Source organism: Pygoscelis adeliae, unplaced genomic scaffold (assembly GCF_000699105.1).
Source record: "Pygoscelis adeliae isolate BGI_AS28 unplaced genomic scaffold, ASM69910v1 Scaffold218, whole genome shotgun sequence".
Classification (NCBI taxonomy): Eukaryota; Metazoa; Chordata; class Aves; order Sphenisciformes; family Spheniscidae; genus Pygoscelis; species Pygoscelis adeliae.
The window spans coordinates 2,976,122-3,001,326 of record NW_008825433.1 but is presented as its reverse complement, the minus strand read 5'-3'; the positions used below and the strand labels follow the sequence as shown (position 1 = coordinate 3,001,326).

The window sequence follows — 25,205 nt, the reverse complement described above, 5'->3', positions numbered from 1 at the left end:
CTAAGTGGTAATTTTCCTAAACAAGCATGATAAATTCTTGTTTTTCAACAAATAATCATTTTGAAAACTAGTAGGAGCTACTCAAATATTTTCCTCACCACAACACCTGGTGAGAGACAGTTAAATACACTTCCAGACATCAGTCCAGTATCAATGACATTGAGGAAAAAAGCCAAAAAGGGGACTTTAGTGGCTTTCAGGTAAGCTTCTTGATTTATTTTCATATTTTTATTTTCTATAAAGGTGACTAGTAATTACCAACACAGTCGGTTCCATCTTCACTGGCCATGAATCCAGCTTGGCAAATACATAGGAAACTTCCTTCTGTATTTTCACAGCGTCCAAGGGAACAGAGATGGGGTGCCTGATTACACTCATTAATATCTATAAAAGAAATAAAAACATAAGACTATAGAATAACATATTTAGTTGTGATTATTTTCATGCATTCTATGCCATGGTTTTGAAAAGACTGATCTTGTAATTATTTTAACTATTTGAAAAAGTATATGTTTTCCTCTCCCTCAGAGTTGCAAAAAAGATGCATTAAATAGTTTTGGTTGGAAAAAAAATGCTCTTATTGGCTTAGACTATAAGAATATTGCATTCGCCTGAAGAATGTGACATGATTACTATTCAAATCACTACTCTGAGTGCAAGCTGAGCACAAGCTGCCAAGCATGGAACATTAACACAATTTGTATGAAATAGAAGGATTTTAAGTTGCCATATGGCTGTGTATGTGTGTAAATTATTTTTTAATAATTAATTATTAAAATTAATAAATTAGCTGTAGTTGCACCTGGTAGCAGGCGTCTCAGTGTGAAGTTACTGAACTTTTGGTAGCGTGAAAAGTTGATAGTATATAATCTGGCAACATGATATGATACAATGAACTCTTTCTGATCCAAGTTACAGAGAAACCAGCATACTCTGAATGAAAGAAAGATACAGATACAGCTGCTTCCAAACCTGAAATGGCTCATGTAGAGCCAGTCTGGGCCTCGCCTTGAGCTCATCAGAGCCCTCTGTTCCAGAACTCACTAGCTTTGAAGGGGATGAAGACCTCACTTTGCAGATCTCCTAATGTGCTTCTGGGATGTTTATGATATGCTTTCTCTTTTCAGCAGAAGGCTGAAAGGAAAGACCTAACAAAATGACTGGATTTAGTCCAGCTGCAGAGCTGGTAGCTGGGCAAATAATTCTGAGAAACAGGCACTAATTCGGTCATTCTTTCTCCAAACAGAAGTGTATTTCTTCCTGCCAGTCTGACGATTTTAGATACCTGATACAAAGCTGAGAAGAGATGGTCTCTCTAATCACTTTTTCTCTCATCTCACAATGGGAAAGGCTTTCATTCAATTTAATTAAATTCACATTCAGTTCTAAGCGGCTGAAAGGCTATATCAGAGGCTAGCTGGCAAATTTTATTTGCCATACAAAAACCAGTTTCTGTATAGTTTGGAAGCATTCAGAAGAAGCATTCAGCAACTCCTGACTGCACTGTAGCATATTTCCCCTGACCAGACTCTACATTTCAAGCATTTCATAGCATGGTTATTTCAGATCCATTCATACCAGAGCACTTTGTCTGCTGATCGTTAAGTTTGTACCCCTCGTAGCAGATGCAAGTGTATCCCACAGGCAAATTAACACAGTGTCCTGCTCCGCAGATATCAGGATTAACTGTACATTCGTTGATTTCTAAGCAAACAAAAAAAAGTTTAACATTAAACTCTCCCACATAGTTCAGTAAGGGTACAATATTCTGTAATCCAAGTAGAAAGATCAGGCCTGAAAAGAACTGTAAATCAAGTTTGTAAGTCCTGAGTTTCTGTAATGGATACCTTATCTGGAAGAATCTAGAAACCATCTAGGCTTTTCCTAGTGACATAGTCTCATGTCCCATCCAAGATCTATAAATGGGTACATAAAGTAAAATGAAGATAATATAAAATAAAAATTTATACTATTTAACCTTTGCATCGAAGGTTAAGAAAATAACTGTAGTGAGTTTCTGACTGTTTTTACAGAATACTCATCTGTTAATGGCGTGGATGTATTTTGTAAGATAAGGAGATTCAGATACAGGCAGCATTGGATGCTAAACCCTTGCAGTAGATTTAGAAATTCTCAAAGCATATGCGTTACTGCAAAAAATACTAATGACTGTGTTTAGTTGCAATGTAAACTAAGGTTATACAGCAGCATGAAATCGTAATTTCTGAAAAAGTAACCATCTGTAAAGAAGAGTCATTTATCCAGACTATTTAGAAATAGGTTACATTTAAATTTAACTAAATCTTAAAGTACAGAATTAAGGCACTCAAAAACATCTCAATTCTCAGTTTTTTAAATCCAATTTAGGATTTTGTCTTACAAATCACTTATACTTTACTATCTCTTAAATACCTGAACAACGCTTGGAACCGTATCTGAACAACAGATTTGTTTATAGCACACAGCAATTTCTAGTTCTATCCCTTTTTCTGAGAGAAGAAAAAACAGCAGAACAGGGAAAACCATTTTTTTTCTAACTGATGTGAGTTCTCTACAGAGTAACTTCCTCTCCCTGTAAGCAAGCAGGGACCTGGCTGGCAGAAGGGGCACAATCACAGCAGAGCTGACTTCCAAATTCTGTTTTGACAATCACCATTAGTAGAACTTTCATATGGGATTGACAGACTGTAATTATAGGTAACTGAAGAAGGCAGCTGAATGCTCACAGAAGGACAGGATACTTTCCTTCTCTTACAGCAGATTCAGGAGGATTTAACCGCAGACAGAATTGTACTTCAAACAACCGGATGATTTAGACCCTGCGCATGTTGCGTGCAACTCAAAAATCCGTTCCTGCGTGAAGGAAAGCCATCTTTGAAGAGTTAAACTTTTATTAAAGCATGTGCAATTTCCCCCTGTGAATGCCAATTGGGAAACCTCTTGGTAGGCCTAGATCTCTCTACCGTATACAATACTGCATCTCAAAGTATTTACCTGGATCTTGCAATTACTTCAAAGCCTGTGTTAATTCTGAGAGACTAGCCAACGTGACATTGTAATGCTCTCATGTATACACACACAGTACATTCACCTTTTTGTTTTCAAATGTACAGCAAGTGAAATTTTCATGTCTTTTGGACACAGCCATCACTTAGACAAGTTTCAGCTATGACAGGAGCATTACTTGCATTTCTGTTATTTTCACTTCTTGACACATGGATGTAGAAAAGGCAACTTTAATACATCAAAAAAGGAAGAAGCACAAACCTCAAAAGAACATTTCAAAATAGATCTTACAATAACTCCTCATCTGCTTTCTGTAGAACGTGCTGATCTACATGCCACAAAGTCTACATCCCTCAAAGAAGACGAACACATGTGCAGACTGTCTAAAGACCTGACTTGTAGCCAAGAAGTCTTCAGTTCTGGCCTTTGGTTGCAGATCATGTAATCTGAGGTGGAATTATTAATTTTTCCTTCTATCATTTATTTGCAGGTGCAAAAATGGCAGGTACAGCCTGGGAGGGTCCAGTCCTAGCTCTATTGACAGTACCCTCATTGCTGTGCTGTTCTGTACTTTCTATCTCTCCCCAGAGTATTCCCTTCTCTTCTGCAGCTACATTCTCTTCGGTATTATAATTCAGAAGTAGTATGGAACAAGTTATAGCGTCAGGAACTCACAGTCGTTTCTTAATTTATTTTTGTTCTAAAAAGGAAGTACAATACCTGTAACTTGAGTAGGTGCAATTACTTGACTTGCACTCGAAGTAGAGACTTCAGGAGCAACTTCAACAGGCAGAGGAGGAGATGTTTTCTCAATCACTACTGTGTGACATGGAATGGAAATCAATCACATTCAAAAAAAAAACCCCTTAAAGAATTCACACATGATACTGAATAGGCCAGACACTATGGAGCTTTTCATGAGTTATTCTGCCTAGATCTGGAGTAGAAAAAAAAATTGTATAATTGCGTTTTCCATCATTCTACTGCTTGTGAAAAAAAACAGGTGCTAAAGAAAGCAAGCACAATAGTAAAACTTTTGCAGAAAAAATTATGCATAAATCTAGAAGGAGGCACCTAAGTAAAGTTTACTCTTGAAAGGGGTACAAGGTCTCAACTCTGCTGACATTAAAATGCTCATGTATGTAATCCAGGATATTACTTTCGCCTAAAATATGTCTTTGCCTCCTAACAAGTCATTCAGCCAATGCCAACCTCTCAATTCCTCCCACCTCAGCTTCCATGATTTCCTGCCCCTCCCCCCCCGCCCCGTATTCTGCTCATGGAAAAATTGCTTGTGAAGCCGCAATCAATTTTTCATCAACCTCTGTTACAATTGCTACCTTCCCATTCTTAGAAGAATTGTAAGCACTCTCTCATACTAGAAGACAAGTCAAAACAAGTTACCTGGAAACTGTGGATGCAAGTTAATTGTTGAAATTCCAGGAGAAAGCTGAGGCTGCCCAGGCTCTAGATCAGGCTGCTTTTCTTGATCGAGGGAAGCTAATTCCTAAAAGAATGATTAAAAATTTACATTCTGAAAACATTCTCTTAATTCAGCTATCATAACAACCCACAAACTCCCGGCTTGAGAAACTGCTAACATTCTCACGAGTGGCTTTTGATAGCAGATCATTAATTACCATCAATTAAAACCTGAAAGAACATGGAATACTATGTTTACACAATGGCGTACAATTTAACATTGATTTTATTTGAAGCAGCCATTTCATGGAGCTTCTAATTGTATCTTTGGCTTTGTCTCTCCATAGTTCTCCCATCCTCTGGTCTTTAATTGCTTATTAATAGTATTTAATTGCAGTTCAGTATCACAGAAAAGTTTACAATCACATATGTCTCTAAATCTTTGACCACTGTAAAAGGTTCTCTCTTAGCTATTGCACTGATCATCTTGTTTTCATAAAAGTGTTAGATGCTTGTAAGTCTTTAGGAAAATGAAATGAAGTACAGCTGCAGTTATTCCTAACGAATCCCATTATCTTCAGCATAGAGAACCTGGAACCTCCAGAATGGGGGACTTAACAGAGATACGCACCTGCTCTTCTCCACTGAATACACAGCAACCCTAAAAAACCTAGGAAACTAACTTAGGCATTAATACAAGTCCCTTAAGCAGGTGTCGCAAATGCTTCTCAAAGCTTCATACTGTTTCTCTCCAACTCATCATCTCCAGCTGTCAGTATCCGTGGCTCTCCTTCATACTGTCTGCATTTTTCAATATCCTCTTTAAAATACAGGCTCCAGAATGGGATAGAACAATATAGCACTAGACCCTCCATCAATGCCCTAAAGAGAGGTTAAAGTAATCTCTTTCCTGTACCTCACTACCTGCCTGTTGCTGTACATAACAATAACATGAGCTCTTTTTGCCTCAGGGTTTGCACTGTAAGTCCACAGTGAGTTGTTCGCTCCTCATAAATCCTAAATCCTTTTCAGAGTTATCGTATCATATCTCATACACATGGTCTGCATTCTAATTCCTAGATAAATCACATCATGTTTTACCTGATCAGGGGCTGCAGTTGCCACTAAAACCAGAAAGAAAAAAGAAAATTAATCAGTCTTCACATAACATTCACTTAGACATTCTACTTAAAACTACTAGCACATTTGAAAGCGTTTGTTGCCATCACAGAAAAATTTCAGGCCTTAAACACATTCCAAAATGGTGCAAACCTGAAGTAATGTTCCTGAAGCAAGTGTAACAACTAACCTGAAAGCAGAATAAGATTCTACACACTGACCAATGCTTATAATTATTTACTCAGTATTCAGCTGCCTTATAGGTTTCTCAATTGTTTCCTTAGAAACAATCCAAGAAACTCGCAGCTTATTAACTCACTGATTAAACTTCTTTAATTCCTTCCAAGGGATATCAACATCTGCAATTATTTTAAAGGTAAATTAATATCATAATGGTATATAATTAACCATTAACAAATTTGCACGAATTTACTGGGGGGAAAAAAAAAAATCAAGTTTTGAAATTTGCCTTTTCTTTAAGGAAGCAAAAGTGTTTTGTGGTGGTTGTTTTTTTTTTTCCCCTCCACAAGAGTGACTTTTTTCTGGGAAGGAGAGGTAGAAATTTCATGTAAGTTTTTATTTTCCATTTACTGCAGTTAGCCTTTTCTGAATTTGTCATTTACTGATGAAAATCTATATGGTTCTGTAAAAAAATGTAAGAATATTTTTCTTTTCGCAATCAACATTTTCCACAGGATAGATTTTTTTTTTTTGGGGGGAAAAAAAAAAAAATCACTCTTCTTGCTCTAATTTCTTCAGTATTAGCTGGGAGGCTGATTATCAGAACTGGGAGAACTTCTGATAAAAATATCAAAAATTCCAAATGCAAACATATCCAAAAATGGAGTATAAAATTCAAACTTGTATGTGTCGTTACTGACTTAGAGTAAGCATATTTTTTTAGATTTTTTTATTTAAAGAAAAAAACAATACTCCTTTTTTCTTCAGATTCTTTGTGCTTTAAGATTTACTAGAATGCGGCAATCTTTCTAATTACTGAAGTAATATTTTAGCAAGTGATACAGCACTTTTTTCCACTCTGTAACACAGAAAAGCCCAGAGGTTTATGTGAGATTTTATAATCCAGCACAGTCTGTAAATATATTTGAATGGCTTATTTTTCTCTCCAGATTCAGTTTAGCTCCATTTTCTTTTTGAAAGCAAAACTAGCGCAGTGATTTTAACTGGAAAGTAACCCACGTTGCACAGAATTTTGCAAAGTCAGCTGACTGAAACTCTTTCTAATAATGGCCTGACATACAGATACATAACTGCTACTTGGAAATAACCTATTAAGTACTCAATATCATGAGAGAGTTCTTCAGCAATGTATTTCTTCTTGTCTACAGTTAGTTCATGCCAAGTTTGCTGGCAATCTATTTATAATAGTGCTGCTTTCTGCATTTCTTTGCTTCTGCATTTGTTTTAGACTCAGGAAAATTTTGGCTGCTGTAAGTTCTTAGAGGAGCTTGCAGAAAACCAAGTCTGAGAAAAATATCTTAGAGGAGTCAACTAATCGTTCAACAGCCCAGCAGAGACGGGCTGATCCAACATGGTCACGCCGAGGGAGTGCACAGCTGCAGGGGTGAGAGCAGACCACATGAAGGGGAAGCATGCCCACATCAGGTGGTGCTAATCTACAGGAGCATATGGAAGGAAGATGATGAAACCCCCTTAGCTTCTGCCACCACAAATACTAGTAAATCAAAGCCCGAGTTGAGTCCTTTGTTCTATGTTAAAGATCATAAATATTTTTATAAAAGTCTTAAAACAAATATTTACTATTTCTTATCATAAAAACTAATGAGATTAAAGCAGTCTGTCTCTCTCCATGGTGTTCTCAGCATCTGGTAGGAGCTACACACAAAATTTCAGAAGTAAATCATGTAACACAATACACTCCACGACGTGGAACGCTCTGCTGTGGGAAGTCATGCCTCTTTGTCCTGCACTGTACGCAGCTACTCCGCAAAGAAACATACCATTGAAGACACATGCATAGAAATATAGAAAGACTAAATTTTCCCACTCTCACCTTCTTGCACAGCCATCTCAGTCTCACTTTTCTGTGAGAAGGTCAGTGCCTCCACTGGCTCTTCCTTTGCTGGGAGAGGTGGAGGAGAAGTACCTTTAGCAACAGGTTGAGTAATCGGGGTCTTGCCAATGACAGGTGGCTGTACTCTAACTGCAGGGTGATGATATAGCTTGTTTCTGTGAGGGCCAGAAACCGTATAACCCATTCCACCAGGGCAGATTTCCTTAAAAGCAGCTAGATTTGGGATGGGAAAATATTCCTTTTAGGAGTCTAAAAGTGCAATATGTTGACATAGTGGAAAATATAATGACTACCACTGACAAATTTAATCTCATATTGTATATACATTTTTACAAAGAAATATTTAAAGACAAGCTGTGCATTGCATGCTAATATGACTGAGCATTCTCCCAAAAGCATGTTCTGGCTGGTATTCCCATCAGGTTTCCGCTCCAGTTTACCATCTTTTTTCAATTATGTTTAATCTATCATTTTATCAAGAGAATTTTTGTATTAATCCTCTTCAAACAGTATATCCTTTGCAAATATGAATTTAAATATGCAAATTGTCATCATCATCTACACTGCATAAGGAATCAAGATCACTGTTTCTATCATTCTCCTTTTGCCGAAACCAAAGGAAAAAAGCTCACCACCCTCTACCAGAGGAGCAGAAGAGTATCAACCAGTAACAACATTCATTCATAGGATCCCATTTGACTACATTAGAGGTCTCATACCAGCCCTGATCCAAATTCCACTGAATTGAATAAGTCTTTCCACTGACCTCAGTGGGCTGGATAAAAACAAGATGGGGATCATAAAAAGCCAAATCACCACTGGAAGAGAGGGGAAATAATCTCATTTATAAAGCTGCTACTGAAAAAGGTAATGAAAGTCAGGCAGCAGCAGCTGCTCTGATCTCTGCAGCTGCTCTACATGAGCACCAGGTTTTGCAGTCCTAGTGGAAGACTAGAATGAAAGAGAAATACAGGTCAGCCTTCCTCCCCATCCAAGATAATAGCTATGCTCTTGTCAGGGACAGGGAGACCTTCAGGAGCCTTGAGGGGGCAGTGCTTCATTGTCCTCATTGCTTTAGGTAAAGCTACGTTGGGATGAAACACCAAAGATTGTCTCCCATGTGCCCGATGTGATTTCTTACAGCTTCTTAGGAGATGTGCAGAGTGGGGACATTGGTAAGTTCACAAATTCTGCTTTGAACACACCAGGGTTTTAAAATGAATTAATATCTAAAATAAACCACAAAATACTAGCTATAGGTACTCCACAGATGAATTCATTAAGTTATACATTAAATTGCAGTATGCATTAATTGCATACTGTGTTCTGATGGTGTCTTAGTAATAGAAAAGATGAAGGGTCAAACTGATTAAATTGAGTGGATTTAGAATGATTGAAATACTTTTTGCTGGGAAATGCTAATATCAAAACTTGCCACAAAAACATCCAACTGAGGGTGGGAATTCTGGTCAAAGGAGGAAGACAGAGAAAATTTGACGCCCGTCCCTTCAGATGCATACTCAGGATGTAGGAAACCTTGTTTCAGGGCATATTCTCTCAAATGCAGAATAGCAATGTGAGCCTTATTCTACCACAGCTCTGATAAGTGTTCTCAACACTTGGGTATACAAAGCTGGTCTCTCTCAGTCTCTCTTTTGGAGCTGGTCTACTTTGTACAAATATTTTAAAAGCTATCAGAGAGTGAGATCATGACTTTTTAATTCAGTGACTCCTAAATCAACATGGGATGCTGCAGTAAATACATTACCCCATTCTGGAGTATCCCACTTTCACACATTTTTCACAGAAAACTCTGAAAGATTATGAATTTAACCTGTTATAGAAAGGAATATGTTTTTAAATCATGAAAGTTGTCATGAAATGGGAAAAGTGTTTCCCACACAGCTTATCAGAATTTTCTACTCACAGATTTTCTCTCTGAAGCCTTTTCATTAAGAAAGATCACTAGAATAACCAATTCCACACACTATTCATCGATGTACTTTTTATGACTAGAGAGCAGTCAACTTCGCAAAAAGATATATTCTCTGCTCCAGAATATACACAACTGGGCATAAAGCCTCATGCAATATTCTCATACGTGTAAAGCATCTGCACTTAAATTGCGAGTCATCTGATGAGAATATATTTTTTCTCCATTAAAAAGCCATAGAAATATTATTTATCTCAAAGTGAACTGGACTTCTAAAATCCTAATCAGTGATCTAGCAACCCAATGCTCATGCAGGAAACAACGGCTTTAAAAATCAATTGAAATGCTCAAAAATGTTGGTCACTTCCATTTCTGTAAGCCCAACTTTAAAAAGTAAGGAATCCGCTGCTCTCATCATGTCCCTGATGCTAGCTGTGGATTTCCCAAAGCAGCCAGCTGGTTTTGAAAATCTGAATCTTTATAAAATACTCCAGAGAAATACATGACCTGTATCATAACAGTGACATCTTGCAGTGGCAACTTCAGTAAGAACTGTGGATTACCATTACTAAAATACTGAACAGGCTGTACCTCATGTATATTACAAGAGGCAATGATGCTTTTTAAAAAAGATGAATTTGACCATACATTTGGACAAAAAATAGTATTCAGTTGATTTTGACTAAAGACTCCAACTTTGGTCATGTAAGTTTTAAGCAAAATCAGGGAATAGAAGGTACTCGAAAGCAGCGATCAGTATCTATAATATGTGGTATCTTAATCTATGAGTAGCCCAAATGAGCGTGGTGATCAACCAAGCTGGTATTTTCCATGTCCTTATATATTTAAAAACCAGCAGGACTCCAAGTGAACACAGATAATACAAGTGAGCTTTATGTATCAAGTAAAGAATTGTTTTAAGTGAAAGGTGGCATGAAATGTTTAACTCCCAGTTTATTGTTAAGAAGGCAACACCATACTTCACACATTCCTCAAAATGGATGGTAAAGATATGAAGGAAGGTTAGAAAGCAGAGATACTCCCATACGTATCCCACTAACTGTCATGTAAACTACAACACATGTAGTTCTGTAACCTAATTCTCAAAAGCTGCCATCCTTTCACCAGTGCCTTTAACAACTGAAGAGTATTAATTAGATTTTGGGTTAATTTGCCTGTATCTATAGTCAGAATATAACGTACAATAAATTCATCTTCATGTGATGGAGAATCAAAGTTCAAGGACATATTCTGAGATGCAAATATCGTTAATCTGGAATTCTATCACAACATATCAAAGATAATTCCATTGTTTTAACCACAACTCCCTATGAACAAAACTACTGTAATATGTGATTATTCTACTATCATGTAGAGAACTGTCATAATTTACTGATGGACACTTCTTTTTTAAAATCAATTCTTGGATTTTTTTTTTTTTTAAAGCACGCATAACAAGCATAGGGTGGGGGCAAGAGCTTGAATTTTTAATGGGCAGTTCTTACCTGTTCCTGGAAGCGGACACTTCTCACAGTGTGGGCCCCAGGCTTTGCCAACACTGCAACAGCAAAGCTGCTTGCTGAGCTGAACAGAAAGAGGATGCATGCATTGCTTTCCTGCACTAACAAACCGGTAGCAGGGTCCTTTCTCTTCAGCAACTATAGGATTATCAGCTGCAATGAAAGTGGAAGAGAGGATGGTACTGTTCATATGAAAAGCAAAACAGAGAAACACCACTAGATTTCCAACACCAGTTTAATGGATTAATATTACCATCTGCACAAGTTTTATTTCAAACACCTATCTCAAGCCATAATCGCAACATAAAAGAAAATTCTTATTTCATATCAAACTCTCCTGAATTCCAACTCATCCTAGACCAAGGATAAAAAGTATTTTAAAGAAAAAAAATGATTTCCAAACCAGCAGTTGTGTTGCTGCCACAATAAAGAGTCAGAATCAGCTCTCTCATTTGTACACAAGTCCAACTGCTGAAGACTAAGGTCAATCACTAGCAATATACAGTTGTGTCAAGCTACATAGCCACTGGAACATGCAGTTATAAGTAGGCTATATAAATAAGACTGCAAAAGGATTAAGGATCATATATGACTTTTTTTAATAAAAAAGACAATCATATATTTACATTTTGTTATGCTTAGTTTTAGCGTGGAAGAGCCAAAGGCCATCAGCTATGACTAGTATGAGGTAACAGGAAGCTAAGAAACATCCAGCTTTCTAATTTATGCATCCACATTCACATACAGTTAACAGTTCTGGGTAATATGTTCACTTAACTCAAAAAATACGAAGATTAGCTGATTTTCAACATGACATGTAAAAGCAAAAATGAAAACCAACTCCTTTTTTCTGGTGCTCAACTGAAAAGTTAAGAAATTCTTCAAAATGCTGAAAAACTTTCTCAGTAATTGAGTGTCATTAACAAGTAGCATAAGATAATTATGCTGAAAAAATGAAAGAATTCATCTACAGCTCTAAACTATTTTATAAATCAAAAGATAGCTTAGATAAGGAGTTTGGGAAATGAGGTATTTTTCACTTGTAAATATTCTTCCTAAAAAACTTAAAGTGAGAAATTTAGTTGTTCTCTATGTTTTCTTTTCTTCTTGCAGAGGTAGTTGATCTCAAACTAAGTAAAAGCTGATTAACAGAGGAAAATATTTGCATTCATGCTGTTCACAACTTTTTCTTTCTCCTAATTCTTTCTTAATTTTTAATCCTTCTTAATCAGAAGGAAAATGTGCCAAAGATCATCCTGGGCTGAATGTTTAGTAATGGAAACTACCCAGGTCAAAGCTGCAGAGGTGGAAGAGGGGAGGGCAGGACACAAAGATGATTTTGGCTGGGGAACTAGCAGAGAAGGGAGAAAAAATTGTGGGAAAGAGAACTCCAGGCTGGTGAGAAAGACTGAGTGTATGAGGAGGCTGGATGCGGCCTTGAAGGTTTTGTGACAAGAAAACACGGAAAAGATGGCAAGGATCCTGGACAGCTGTTGGTGGAGACCAAGGCTTCCAGGACAAAGAGACAGAAAAGAGGCATGAGCACTGAGACTGACTAAATAAAGTGAATAAGCTCAGAAAAGGAGGCAGGGACAGCAAAAAAGATGGGGACCGCTTAGAAGAGTTGGGGCCAGTCAAATAAATCCTCATTTAAAGTGCAACTAAGTATCTACTTTCGTACTTTGATTAGCACTATTACTTACGTATGCATCTTGAGAGGGTAGGATCCGGCACAAATCCCATTTTGCAGGTACATCTGTAGCTGCCCATGGTATTCAAGCACTCACCATTAGGGCATACTCCCTGCAACTGACACTCATTGATATCTGTGGGAAAATTGAAAATAATCAGATACTGAAACATGTATTAATATTCTTCTATCTTACTTTTTTTTAAATACGTGCAGGAGAACTGTTACGAGTTACCACTCCAATCAACACCTTTTCCCATATTGGCAACATTTGATTTATAACCTTTTAAAACACTGCTGAAAACATAACAGAAAAACAATTACATTTATACATCATTCTCAAGTACTATGAATTAAAAAACAAATACACATTGACTGGCTTATCAACCCCCCTTGTCCTGACTAGATGGATTGCTTGCGCAGTCAAACACAACTCACAAGAACTTTCAGAGACAAGTTTTAAGCAATGTAGTGTATTTTATACAGGATGGAACACTGTTTGACATATTTAATACAGTTTTTATTAGTATTTTTATTTGGTAGTGCCTGAAGGTTCATTGTGCTAGAAGAAGCACAATGCAACCTGTGGGAACACAACTTTGTAATAATTAACAACTGCTTTGATGAAGTTTGCTGTTATGAGGCTACCTGCATCAGTGTCCCTTTTTCAGGGTCTCACTGAATTATTCTCCCATGCCACAAGCATTGGGCCTCAGGCCTTTATCACTCTTGGGGTTGTATCTATAATTCACTTACTCTTAGAATAGGGCCTGTCTGACAATCATCTGGATACCATCTGTAATGAAGTCAGCCAAACTAGGGTTTTATTTCAGGAGACAGTAACAATGTAGCTTGCACTGATAATCAAAAACTTAAAATAATGAAACCAAAACCCAAAACCCCCTAACCTATAATTGTCTCTGTCATAAATTGTCACATCTCCTCTTTCAGAAAAAGAGAGGCAGCACACTGAAACAGACCTACTTTAAAATGTTTACATGCGTTATTTCTACATAAGACTTTCTCTCCCTATCCCTAAGCTAGGAAAAAATGCCTACCTTACTGGGTAAACAAGCTTCAAGTAGAAGTCAGATATTCCAGCTAGCTCCTTGGAAATCAGGTATTAGCGATCATTTTCTCTAAAATATATAATATTTATTACCTTTCCTCTTAGTTTTTATAAAACCTTCACCATTTTATTTGACCTCATTGTATGTTGCTGCCTGATTCAACACAATCAATGAGGGTAAGAAGCTGAATATATAAAATAACAGATGTGCTGGAGTTTGCTTTTGGAAACCTACAGAAAGAATCTTTCACTTTCCTACCTTCTTCATTTTTCTCCACAAGTTTGGCTACCTGTCCCACTACACAGGAGTGCACAACTTAAGCTCACAGTACAGCAGACTCTAGCAGTTGCCACGTCAGCTGTGATTTTTTCCAAATATTCAGTGTTGAGCTTATGCCTCAGCTCTTCCAATGCTATACCTAATCTAGTATCTTGACACCACCTGGATCAACTTCACCTCTATGCACTTAGCCACATGTGACAAAGAGTGATAATTTATATCCTAGAACTTTGGATGAAATGTGATGGAAACCACATGAATTACAAAGGATCAGCTCTGCCTCAAAGGAATTTTCAAGTGAAATTCCCAGACTACATGACTTTCTGACCTCAGAAGGAGCGGACTATTTAAAAAGGAGAACGGTATAAGAAAGGAGTACAAAAACCTGCTGAAATATTCTCCTACAGCAGCCTAACTTTTGACCCATCCGATCTTTAAGCAGGAAGATGTCCCGTATAAGCACAAGAGTATCTTATTTAAGGATTGCACTAATACAGAATATTTAGTAAGCTAGACTTGTTCTGATGCACTCGAAATTTTTTTAGGCAGTTTCTTCAGTTACTTAGTCTGACTAGGTTCCTTCTTTTGCCCTGAAATCTCAAAATATGTTTGAAGGCATCTACAGAGTGTCAACTGATCCCAAAAGGAAGATCATCATTGTTTCAATACATTATCTTGTGTGACTATTGCGAGGAATGAACTTAAATCTTAACAGCTAGGAAACCGAAGACATTATTGAAACATCCCTAAATAGAAACATATTGATGCTGTTGTAAAGTTGTTGGGAGGAAAGGACATGTTGCTAACCCTCCACTTTCAAACATCAGGGGCACGACAAGGAACATAATGGAAAAGACGACTATGAAATACCTAGAAGCTAATACAAAGCAAATACTGGAACACTCAAGAACCCACTATTGAATTTTCTACCTGTTCTCAAATTGGGTTGTCAGATCAGTCCTCAAATGCTAAACCATGGAATAATTCTATTTGCTTTGATGAAGCACTGACTCTGTCGTCGGAAACAAGTTAGAGGAAGAGGCAGTATGCTTTACTCTGAATACAGGAAAAATCTCAATATCCGGCTTCATTTCAAAATTATAATCCTTAACGCAATTACACAAATACACAAATTACACACACACACGCAAAAAGCACATATAGATTTTTGAGGAAGAGGAAAAACAGACAAAATTAAGAAATGGAAGAAAGATAATATCAAAAATTAAAAATTAAGATACATATTTTTAACAAGGACTGTGCTCTTTTATTCTAATCTGACTTTTGCTTTTTATCATTTAATATTAGTTATTCATTGGTGTTGATACGGGTACATACAGTGAAAATAATTGCTCACTTTCTACATTGTAATAGCCAGACATTTTTAAACAACTTCCTCCCTTTACAAATTCTAAGCATACATTTTTATTTATAGGAAAATTAACCTATACTACTGGGGGAAAAAAAAGGAAGGTATCTCCCAGGGGACATACATAACAGACCGCTTTTTCTTGTAACTTTTTCTGGAATATGTATCCATGTAGAATTAGCAGAAATGCTTTGTCCAGTGAAGACAGCATTTACATTTTAAATCAGTGAAAAAGACAACTTATTTTAAATAATATTAATTTGACTTTGATTTTATAGTTCTTATTTTCAAGGAAAGACCAAGTCTCTTGTTTGTTAACCGTCAAAATACATTGCTATTTGCTTACGTCATCATTATGAAAAATTTGGCACTTTTCCTTCCTATCTAGGAGGATAACATCCATTCTACATGTATTTAAGCAAAGTAAGTAATTACATAGCTTAACATAAGTGCATTCATACTTTCAATGTTTAAAATAATGCTGCATTTTTCATTTATTAGATGATGATTTTACTCATAGTTTACATCAAGCTTCATTTTAAGGAATGTTAAAAATCTATATATGGATAAATTTTATTATTTGAATACTGAAAGTATATAGGCATGTAAAAAACAAAAAGTAAAATCCTGCAAAGACACAGATAGCTAAGAGGAGGAAAAAAACATTTATGAAACCTGCTTTCTAACTTGAATTTGAATCATTTTATTCACAACGCTAGTATTATCTGTACTACTCAAATGAACCATATCTTTTAAGTTTGTAGAACTATATCTGAATGTCGGAGAAGGAAAAAATGGTGTCTTGTTATAATTCTCAAGCAGTTTTTCAACTTTGAATAACTTAGCTACTGAACTGAAATGCATATATATATTTTTACAGTGAAATGAAGGAAAAAAATCTGTTCTGCAGAAGAGGGTAAAATGTCTGGCTTTGCACTTAAATTCTAGTTACGGGTTACAGACTTCAATTAGCTGAGTGATCTTGACTAGCTAGTAGCAAAACTGTGCTATTTGGATTTCATAATGAATTTTTTTTAACATAGCTTATATTTAAGTCTTTATACAGCTAAACTGTAATTGTGAGTTTTAAAGTAAATTGAATTTAAATATCATCTGAATACAAATGCACATTTTTACAGATCTGAACTTTATTTCATGTCACTGCTAAGAAAAACTGGCATAGGAATGTATCGGACGCATTTGATGATACTGGGAGAACCCCGTTTTAGAGTTTTGCCTACTAATAGTGAAGGTTTCATGGCATTATTTACTGAAGTGGCTAATTTGCAGGTAAATGGGATCTTCCCATAGTTCATCAATACACAGTCATCTTTCTTTCCAAATGATTCAACTATTCTGCAGGAAACATTCACAGATGCTGTCATTACTGCCTCTGTATTAAATCTCTTCCCAGATGAACTGTTCTTGTACGTCTAGTATTTAAAAATACAACACCCCATTCACATGCACTCTGTTATTGCTATTTAATGTGGACACTGCTACATTTAAGTACCAGCTTATACGTATGTAAATACCAATGAATGTTCCTTCTAGAGTTCCTGATACAGATATTTCTCTTGCTAAATTTGTCCAATTTTTAAAGTTAACTTTATTGTGCATGTTCTGATGCCTCAGCATAACTTAATTATAGTGTATTTTTAATGCCTCTTTTCCAAGTCATGTCTTCTCAATGAGCTCATAGAATTACTGAGCTGATGCTCTATGCTGAATTACACAAGCGTATCTGGGGATTCAACAGAAACAAGCTACAAGCTGATTAAAAAAACCTTCAAATTTTCAAAAGAAACATACATACGTGTAAAAATAGTGTTTATTTGACAACTTTGGTTAAAAAAAATCTAAAAACTCCTTCCAGATTTACTATCTACTTCACTTTATTTCAGAGTGTGGTAAAAGGCCACCTACCCAAAATGTTTCCTACCACCTGCCAGCCTGCCCAGCTGTGCAAATTGCACCGGAATCAACTTGTTCAGGCAGCTGGAAAAGAAATCTGATTCAAGATTAACAGACTTTTTTTTTCCTTTTAGCCCTCTATTTCTTGTATATGGACATAAAAAATATTTCAGTTTTAAATTAGTATAGCAATGAGAATTCATTTGCTCCATTGTAAAAACTAGAGAAAAAGCTACTTTAAAGTTGTCTGAATAATCTTTTGCTGTGCAGAAGTACGAACCGACAACATGCTTGTAGAGTGATTTGTTCAAACACCTTCATCTACACAGAGGAAATATTTTAAGGGGCTATGTAGCCGTACTATAAAACCATACATATGTAAATAAAGCTTTCTAAAGACCAACTAAATATTAATTTTCAGTTTCCAAGGAAAACAGAGTAATGAAGTTCCACTGGTAAAGCACCTCTGCGTTAGTGACACAGAAAAAAAAAAGGTTAAGCAAGGAGCTTTTCCACACAGCACCTTGCATGGCTCCACAGCAAACTCTCACAGTAGGTACTGTTATTTATGATTTATAAAGAACTGGTAAATAAAGCATTGGTTTTGTAATAGTTGGTGCTTGATAATGTGAATGACTTGACCCTTCTCAATGGTAATAAACTGGTGTAACCCCACTGGCATGAAAGAAGCATTGTCATTCTGCACTTACTGACAGCCTGACCCTTTGCTGTTACTCTTTAGTATTATACATGCCAAATACATGGAACTGGTCCTTGATGTCCTTGACACACTGTGCTCCTAGATTTGGTAGTCCATTGCCATGAAAGTTTGACAAGAAATGAAACCTTACTCTTATTTTGGATCTGTTGAGATGGCCGTGGAAGCCACATGCCATCCCAGAGGCCCTGTTGGTGACTCTGTTCTCACAAGTTCATCCAAATGCACAGAAGTTTTGCCATAACCAGGGTCTTGACAGTGGTGCTGCAGTACTGTACAGATGAGACTTCTATGTCTCAGCTCCTCCTATACCCTCTTCTAAGCACACAGCTGGATATACGGTGAGGTCAGCCACCATGCTCTCCTCCAGAGCCACCACAGTGCTCCCAGCTTCGAACAACCCAGATACTGTAACCAAACCGCTGCTAATCTATCCTACAATCTTTCCCACTAAGGAGAACTTAAAACAGGCTCTCTTAACAACAACAGTTAGCGTTTGATACCTTCCCACAGATTTTTATAGATCTACTGGGTGTCATGTCAACCTGCTCTCAGAAAATGCAATGCGTTAATGACTCACTGCCACTGAATTTCCTGGGGAAAAAAACAAGCTAAAACAACCATTTCCTAACTGAATGCTTGTCTGCTCATGTGAAGAGTGGGACTACAAACAAAGTAATCTTCATGACTTAAAAAAAAACCCCAAACCTCCAAAACGAAATAGAAGTGAAGGAGGAAGATGGGAACAACATAAGATGGTATTCATTTAAACAAGAAAGCACATGCTAACACTGAGCTTGTTATAAACCATGATAATTGTATACAGTTTTACCAAGTCCAAAACCAACTTCATCGTCAAAGAACTTTAAATACATTAATTAGTAGATAGAAGATGGAAATGAACGGATAACTCAGATATCAAAGTGAAAATTTACTTTACTCATGTCTTTTTCTCCTTGCTTTCTAAGAATGTTCATGAAGAAATTTTATTTGGATTTTTGTCCAGGGTAAGGCAATTGTCAAAGTTTCACATTAGAAATACTTCAAAAATACAACTGTGTTTTGAAAGCACTTTACCAGAATCTTGTTCCACAAATAGTTAACAGAATCAGATGAAGAACTGACCTCTGTTTTTACTCATGACCACACACACATTTCCAATTACATGGGGTGAATATCACAATACTAAATTAAATTTCATTAAGTCTAAGTGCAGGCAACAGTTAATAAACAACCTATTTTCTTCTAATAACTGTGATTTAGGGAAGGACTGAATAGTCCAGAAGAAATAAAAAAATCAGAAAGCTTTTGGAAAAAAACCCTTATTTGTTACTTTTCTCTAAACAGTTAGTCCTTGCTTAAAGATCCAAAACCCCAGTGGCTTTTCAACATCTCAATCTATATTATGAGGGTCAGGCTCTTCTACTCAAGTATTGATTTACTTGTTCAGCTCTCTTACATGCACTGCACACTGGGGAATTTTGATGACTGAAAAAGAAATATATGAATCAAAACATTAAAAGTAGAAGAGTTAGATATGGGATCAAATTCTGTTCTAAGGTACTTAAATTTAAGTGACAAAGCATTTATACACCTAATGGAAGGTTTCCCTCTGGCTATCGTATTTGTGTACAGAAGGGTATAATGCAGTAGAATCTCTTCCTCTCTCTGCTGTACAATGATGCATGGAAGAACTCTGTGCCGGAGGGGAGGACGTGCTGCAGAAGATATATTATCTTCCAATGTTCTGCTTGCATTCTCCAATTCTATAATGGCTTTTAAAGCAGATTAAAACAGTCTTTGGGGCTGCATTAGCTGCTGTTCAACTCTACTTTGGTTTTCTACTGGAAACCTACACACAAAGTTCTCCTACCTTTCCTTGAGCAATGGCATGCCTAATTCAATCACATTCAGAAAGTGAATCATTTCAGCTTTATTCCACAATTAATGACACTGTAACGTAGCCTGAGTATCCATTCCCCAAGGATAACAAACCATGCCAAGTGTCAACATCCAATGCTAGGAAAAATTCCTGTGCCTACTTATAACGAGATCTGTACCTGTTCACTTACTGCTGAAAGAATATGCTTTGCTTGGTTACTGTAAAACATGCTGAGTGATTTACTGCGTGCATCATAAAGCTACTGTAACCTCTTTTAATTTGCCCATTTACTGAAATACTTTACTTAGATTCCTCAGCAAGCAAATACAAAAACGCTTCACAGCCTGCTGGTCGTCTACACATTTACAGGTCAACACAACCTGAAGAGCTTGATGCCTGCTACAGCCAAGTGAAGTGGTGCAGAAGCACTAGTTGATCAGCAGAGAGCTGTTCTGCTAGAGAGCAACCTACAAAAGCTGATGGCTGGAATATCAGCCCTGTAGTGTTTCCCTTTGGCAGCCTCCAGCTGGAAGAGTACTTAGGAAGAGAAGTTCACTGTGTTTTGGCTGTGTTAACCATTATAACAGCTCTTCAGACCACCCAGGCCCAGCTGGCCTAATGCAGAATTGCAGGAAACACTAAGGTGGTGTAAAGCTGTCTTCTCTCCCTTCAGCCTTGTAGCTCATTTGGACACATGGAGCAAGTCCACTCTCTACCCTTTTCAGATAGCGAGTGAGGCCCATATTTGGTCACAGACATACTGGAATTCGAAACATTCCTATAAAATGAAATTCATTCTTTCGTCTCCGTGCTTAACGTGTTGAATTTATGCTCATCAAAATCATCACAGCTTGGAGCATTTAACAACATTTAAACATTTAACTTAAAACCAAAATTCTAGAACTGAATGTACATGTTTATTAACGTGTCCTGGTCAAAGCCACAATCTTCTGACAGTATGTTATTGAAATCTATCCATTCATTTTAAAGAAAATATTTTTGCTCAAGAAAAACAGTCTGAGTTCAAAAAAGTCGGGGGTCACTACAAGAATTTTGAACAATGCAAATGTAAACAAAAAAGTCTTAATTTTTTTTTAAGAAATCATTGCTACCATTCATGTAAAGAATGAGTCAAATCTCTTTTCTGGAGCACTGATTCTTTGAAATGATAGTGTCAGCTACCAAAATTGGATCAGGGTTTGTTTTGGTTTTTTTTACTATATTATGTTGAAGTAACTAAAAGACATTTAAAATTTTCATAAACAAGGCTGAAGAACACTAGGAAGTGATTTAGTATTAATTAAAATAATAATCCCTCTTTTGAAACAATAGATCTCATTCGTATACAATGCGTTTTCTATTTTACACATTTGGTAGGTGATTTTTGATAACGTGAATAAATCTGTCTCAATAAACAATGAAAAATTCAGATTCTCAAAGTCACATTACATGCATAAACAGGAGAAAACAACTTATAATGTCACAATTTTTAAGACAACACATGACACAGATGACAAGGCATAAAAACTAAATATGCAACAGCCTCCAGCTAGGACAGTCACGATATCCAGAAGGTTCTTAAGAAAACTGGACCAGGAAAGGGAAACTTGTAGAAGCAGAAAGTCAGACCACTACAGCCCTGGTAACTGCACTGAAATATTCAGAATAAACTTGTGGCTAGAAAGTACTGCAGCCCTTCTCACATCCCCTCTGCCCCAAGTGCCTGGTGCCAGAGGACACAAGCAATCTCAACATCAGCAGCCTACAGCCGATTCCAGGCCTAAGCACCATGGAAAGGTAAATTTCTGAAGCGGGACTTCTGCACTTAGCTCTGAAATCAGATTTCAATGCTTTTCAAAAACTGACTTTGTTTAAATGACTAAGTAATAAAACTGAACGGAAAATGTTTATCTCCTTTTGATGCAAAGTGAGCAACTTGTCTTTCAATAAGAACCGCACTCACTTAAGACACTTCACTGCATTTAAGCAAAGCAAGCCTTCTAGATCAATTATATACTAATTAGAATTTGTCAAAGTACTGGGCAACTTCTTAATTAGAAATGACCTAGTGGTTAGTCATTAAATGTTATTTAGTAATATGTGCTTTGACAGATGTTTTAATGCAGTAAGTGCTTTAATACGCACAATATCTCATGTTGCAAATTAAGACTGGAATATATAATTTATGTCTCATTTGTGAAAATTTGACTCATTCTGGTAGGTATACACTAGGCTTCACTGGGAGTGCCATCCGACTGAGTGATCTCCAAATTGGCTCAATATGCAGGCATCAGTTTTTATTCTCTTTATGAAAATCAATTACCACTGTACCTACTTACACCACTGAAAATAGTGTTCCAACTGTTTCTGCTATAGCTGTTATCGTTAACCACTATTAATATCCTCAGTTCTAAGAAAAATATAATATCCAAACTTTACTGCCTCCATTATAGTTGATTGTTTCAATAATAACCTGATTAGTGAGAACAAGGGGTAAAAGAAACAAACAACAAGGTTTGGTTGCTAATGAAACTATTGAAATATATATTTTTAGAAATTATAGAAAAAACAGTTGCTTATTCTAAGAAATGACCCACTGATTTCTTCTGAGCTAACAGAGTAGCAGCAGGAGAAATCAATCCAACTCGTTTTGTGCTTCTACGTGGAATTTACTGGAACGCAAGTTTGCAGAGCCACTCTTTTCAAACACATAATCAATGTCCAAACAGCAACCCAGCCCAGTTTCTGGAGATATATTTATTTCTCAGTATGATCATCATAAAAGAACTTCTTTGAAAGAATGTTATTAACTTAGTAGCTAAGTAACATCAAATAGCATTTCTTATGTAGCAAAGCTCTTTTATTACTTTTAAGTAATAAAATATATATACAACATGCGAAAAAAACAAATTTATTACTGTATTTTAGGGACAAATGTAGGAGGGCAGAATATACCTTCAAAATTTATTTTAAATCATGATGAAGCCAAGGTACAAAAGCTTGAAGTCCCCAGAGCACATAATTACAGAATTTGATCCATCAACATACAAGTACTAGTTTCTGCAAGCTCATATACATTTAATTTTAAGCATATGGGGACTTTTCAAGAACTTCCATGCACAACTTTCTACTTCACTGAAAAACAACAAGCGTTCAGGTATTTTTCCAGTTCTTCAAGATAAGATTTTTAAAGTGTTCTATTGGCAATATGTTCGTTTCCTGAAAAAGGAATCCAACCTTTTCACCAGCTGGTTTTTTTCATTCTATTTCAGTTTTCCAAGAAAACCATTAGCAGGAGGAGGAAACAGTAAGTATAATTCTAAACAGGGAACCAGAAATTAGCATTGCATGTGGATTCTGACAAAGAAGTTGCAACTCTGATAAGCTGTATTTTGGCTTTAATGACAGCCTTAGGGCATCCATGTGTGTACATGTAATAAATCATCCCATTGAAAAGAAAATTACTGAGGAGGGGAAAAAAGCTTTCTTGATAGCAATTACACTAAACTGTTTGAATTAGCAGACCCACAGATGGTTCTTTGTTGTCCTCCGTACACATTAGAGAGAAGAATGTTTCATTACATCAATTCACTCACTTGAAAGGAAAAAAAATCAGGACCTGGTTATTAATCACACTAATACTACATAGGCTTTGTAAACTAAGGAGGCTTTTGACTGCAAAAACGATGTAGAACAAAAGACTAATTAAGCTTTTAGGCCTGACTTTTCAAAGGCAGTGAAAGTTGGACGATATCTAGGTGAAAACAGCAATCTCTTTTAGCTGCAGGCAGGGATTCAGAAATATATCCCCATTACTACTTGGTCTGGCAATGCTGGTGCTTTCTGAGCATGGACACAGCATGCACACCCTTTCAGCAAAGAATAATCTAATTAAAATGTATACTTGCATATGGACATGCTGTGCCACTCCTTTCCAATTTAATTGTAAGGATTATTACAAGAACACAAATACTCCCCCGCCAGCAGCTTAAACAGTTTTCTCTTCACAGCTGTTGCTGTTGTGATATGGACAGCTGTTTCTTCATTAGCCCTGTCCGCTTCTCTTCTAGAAAAGCACGTCTGATTCAGATAAACACAAACAGGACACTTTTGCCTGACCCATTGAGAAGTACATGCTAATGACCATTTCAGGATTGAAATATACCCTGCCAGCAGCTTTCACATATGAAGCTAGCTTTCCTGATGACCGTTCAAACAGAGGTCAAAACCCTGACCCTCTGAAAGAAAATGGTAATCTTGTTACTTACTTCAGTAGGACTAAATTTCATCCTGGCTTTGTTTCATGGGTACTCCTTCTCTCAGTTGCTTCCTTATTTGTACCTCCTTTCTGGAGTGTGCTGGTGAGTCAATTACAGAGAAGCCACCAAAGCCTTGATAAGGCAATAAGGGGAACCTGCAGCAGTCACCACCTCTGTCCTCTCCAGAAAGTTAAGAGATTGTCCCCATCCTCAGTTCATCAACAGTCCACTTCCTGGTGGGATAATCTGACTCCCATTGTCTGGTTAAACTCTAGGTTATAAGTTGCCATGTATCAACTATAAGTTATATTTAGAGTCTACAGCGCTCTCTCTCTTCTGGGATAATGATAGCAGTAATAAAACAAACTATTTAAAGCCTCATATTTCTTGCAGTATTAGTTATGTAATACAAAAATGTGTCAGGGAAAAAACTATGAAAACCCAGTACAGCAATGACTAGCCTACCAGGTACGGATCTATTTCTGCACACTACCATGGCAGGACTTAGCTCCCTCTTATGCTCCTACCCAGAGACATATGTTCTCCCTCTCTATCAGCCTGTCACTGCTCAGTGAAACAACTTCCTGGCCTACTTCTGGCAACCTTCACAAGCACCAGACCATTTTTTAACTGTCTGTAGCCCCTGATTACGAATCTTAGTTTCCATGAAATAAGGTTTGCCAGCAGCTAGGTACAACCCTTTGAAACAAACTGAATGCCCTACTTGCCTTTAAATGCCTGCTGGGTTGCTGCTGTCTAGGAAACCATTGTGTATACAGTCGGGTTTGCGCGCAACTACTGGAGATATCAAAAGCTCCTGTCTCTCCTGGACCATGTTCAGAGGGATGCATGATGGCACTAATGCATCATGGCATCTTCCAGACACTTGCTGTGCTCAAAGTGAGAAATCATCTCTTTTGCAGACTCTGAAAAACCTCATAACTAACACGCGAAATCAGACACACTCT

The 25,205-nt window shown here is 36.9% G+C and overlaps 1 protein-coding gene across 1 annotated transcript in view; it reads right to left on the bottom strand.

Annotated features, from left to right (window-relative positions):
* LTBP1 (latent transforming growth factor beta binding protein 1) overlaps positions 1-25,205 on the bottom strand; it is a 136,670-nt gene that overhangs the window by 65,239 nt on the left and 46,226 nt on the right. Inside the window, exons 6-13 of the mRNA XM_009331050.1 lie at positions 12,760-12,882; positions 11,042-11,209; positions 7,583-7,816; positions 5,530-5,552; positions 4,411-4,513; positions 3,727-3,825; positions 1,579-1,704; positions 259-384 (exon numbers count right to left, since the gene is read on the bottom strand). Coding sequence (XP_009329325.1) covers positions 259-384; positions 1,579-1,704; positions 3,727-3,825; positions 4,411-4,513; positions 5,530-5,552; positions 7,583-7,816; positions 11,042-11,209; positions 12,760-12,882 — 1,002 coding nt within the window. The remainder of the gene's footprint in view (positions 1-258; positions 385-1,578; positions 1,705-3,726; positions 3,826-4,410; positions 4,514-5,529; positions 5,553-7,582; positions 7,817-11,041; positions 11,210-12,759; positions 12,883-25,205) is intronic.